The sequence below is a fragment of the Folsomia candida genome, unplaced genomic scaffold (assembly GCF_002217175.1).
Source record: "Folsomia candida strain VU population unplaced genomic scaffold, ASM221717v1 Fcan01_Sc024, whole genome shotgun sequence".
Classification (NCBI taxonomy): Eukaryota; Metazoa; Arthropoda; class Collembola; order Entomobryomorpha; family Isotomidae; genus Folsomia; species Folsomia candida.
The window spans coordinates 2,541,696-2,543,651 of NW_019091216.1; the positions used below are offsets into that span (position 1 = coordinate 2,541,696).

The 1,956-nt window shown below is 37.8% G+C and overlaps 1 protein-coding gene across 1 annotated transcript; it reads left to right on the forward strand.

The window, feature by feature from the left end:
• Window positions 1-1,737, forward strand: LOC110859082 (zinc finger BED domain-containing protein 1). Its single transcript, XM_022107945.2, has 4 exons — window positions 1-457; window positions 554-770; window positions 835-987; window positions 1,080-1,737. Exons 1-4 carry the CDS (start codon window positions 383-385, stop codon window positions 1,634-1,636), a joined length of 1,002 nt encoding a protein of 333 aa, XP_021963637.1. The 5' UTR covers window positions 1-382; the 3' UTR covers window positions 1,637-1,737.
• The last annotated feature ends 219 nt before the right edge of the window (window positions 1,738-1,956 follow it).

Consider the following 1,956-nt stretch of genomic DNA (forward strand, 5'->3'; position numbering starts at 1 on the left):
ATTTAGTGACTGACGGCGCTCGCAATATGGTATCTGCATATCGGGACTGGTTTGATGACGATCCACGTGAAATTGGCGACGATGGCGACGAAAATTTAGAAATCCTGGATACACTTGTATCAGAACAGGATGACGACGACATTTTGGAGGCTGAGGAGAGGACAGCTCAGACTTCGACGATAGCGGCAGCGACGAGGGACAACTTCTGGAGATTCCATTAGGGCTCGTATTTCGAATTTCTTGCTACGCACACACGCTACAACTGGTTGCTAAAGATGCGATCAATAAGAATCCAAAAAGTCAAAAAGTGCTCAAAAACATTCATGGAATTGTAAATTTTTTTAATAAATCAAATTACTGGAAGGCTCGATTACGAAGTGTGATGGGAAAGGAATTGATCAAGCCTTCACTAACCCGATGGAATTCAAATTATTACGTACTTAATCGATTGACTGAGGTAATTATTTACATATGTTTTGTCTTATCCTTAATTTGCCGCCGCATTACTTATTTATTTTGAAGGATTACTAAACATTTGGTTCCTCCTTTATAGGAGACTATCTACGAAACTGTGTCAAATCTGATTTTGGAAGCATGGATATCTCCGAGGAGACCAAAGAATGTTCCGGATATCCCCTTGATGCAGGATAAGGCAATGTTGGTGGAACTGCGGAACCTCTTGTCTCCAGTGGCGGAAGCCACCAATGCTCTTGAAGCAGACGGGATAACGTCGAGTCTAATTTACGACCAGATAGTATCCACTTTTGATGGTAAATTAAATATTTTTGTACCCAAGTCCCTGACTAGCGATAATGAAATTCATTTATTTTTTAGAAATTGCGAGAACTGAGACCACATATTTTACACCACTTAAATCTCAACTCCTTCAACAAATCATTCGTCGCTTTGGAGAAAACATAAAACTTGATAACCACTTATTTATCAGTGCTGTTCTTGACCCTAGGCAAAAACTCGACGTTTTTCGAAGTAAGTTTTAGAACTTCGTATTTATGTGTAGACATGATTTGTTGGCTGCTTATAAATAAATAAGCCCACTTATTATTTTTATGCAATTTTAGTGAATATTTGTTCCAATGGTGTCACAAAACTGGATACGCCAACAGTTGGGACAGTGACAAGTTTCTTGAGGGCACTGGCTTATCCCAATGGGCCGCCGAAGACCACTCACATAATTCCAACTCAGACTTTGAATAATCCATGTTCAAAATTATCAGCGATTCCGACACAAACAAGCTCTCAAAATGATGAGGTTGACCGTTATTTATCACTTCCTCGAATTCTCCCAACTTCGGACCCCCTGGAGTTTTGGGCTCAAAACAAGTCAATTTTTCCCAATTTAAGCAACTTGGCAAAACAATTCCTGGCAATACCTGCCACGACGGCTGGACCCGAACGATTGTTCTCTTCAACTGGGTCTCTGGCGAGGGCTCGACGATCGAGTCTGATGCCTGTGACTTTAGAAAATATGGTCCTCCACAAGCAACACCGTCTTCCCACCTTAATCAAGAAGAACGGAAATCGCCTAAAGTCGAGGAAGAGAACAATTGCTACAGATAAGATAGCAAGTAAAATTATGCACGATAAGAACGATAAGACTGAAGAGATTGTTGACTGATAATTTTCATTTAACATACAGCTGATATTGCTCATGAAAAGTTTTTTGTCAAAACCGTATAAGATATTTATAAAATTTATTAATTATGTATTGTTTTTACTATAAAATATCTCACAAAATTAAATCAAAATTACGTAATATATGATAATAAATAACTGATTTTTATTAGCCTTGTATTAGTATTGTATGTGAAATTTATTTCTAAATTTTGAAGTTTGCAAAATAATAAATGATAAAATAGTACGCCAAACGGAATAAAAATTTGGAAATAATTTACTGTTCATCGTGGATCAGCTGACATCGTTTTGTGAGCTACGAAT

Bases quoted from the DNA above. Each gene is read 5' to 3' on its own strand.
- LOC110859082 (XM_022107945.2), top strand. From the start codon at position 383: ATGGGAAAGGAATTGATCAAGCCTTCACTAACCCGATGGAATTCAAAT. The intron at 458-553 runs GTAATTATTTAC...CCTCCTTTATAG, and splicing joins TACTTAATCGATTGACTGAG to GAGACTATCTACGAAACTGT. The intron at 771-834 runs GTAAATTAAATA...TTTATTTTTTAG, and splicing joins GATAGTATCCACTTTTGATG to AAATTGCGAGAACTGAGACC.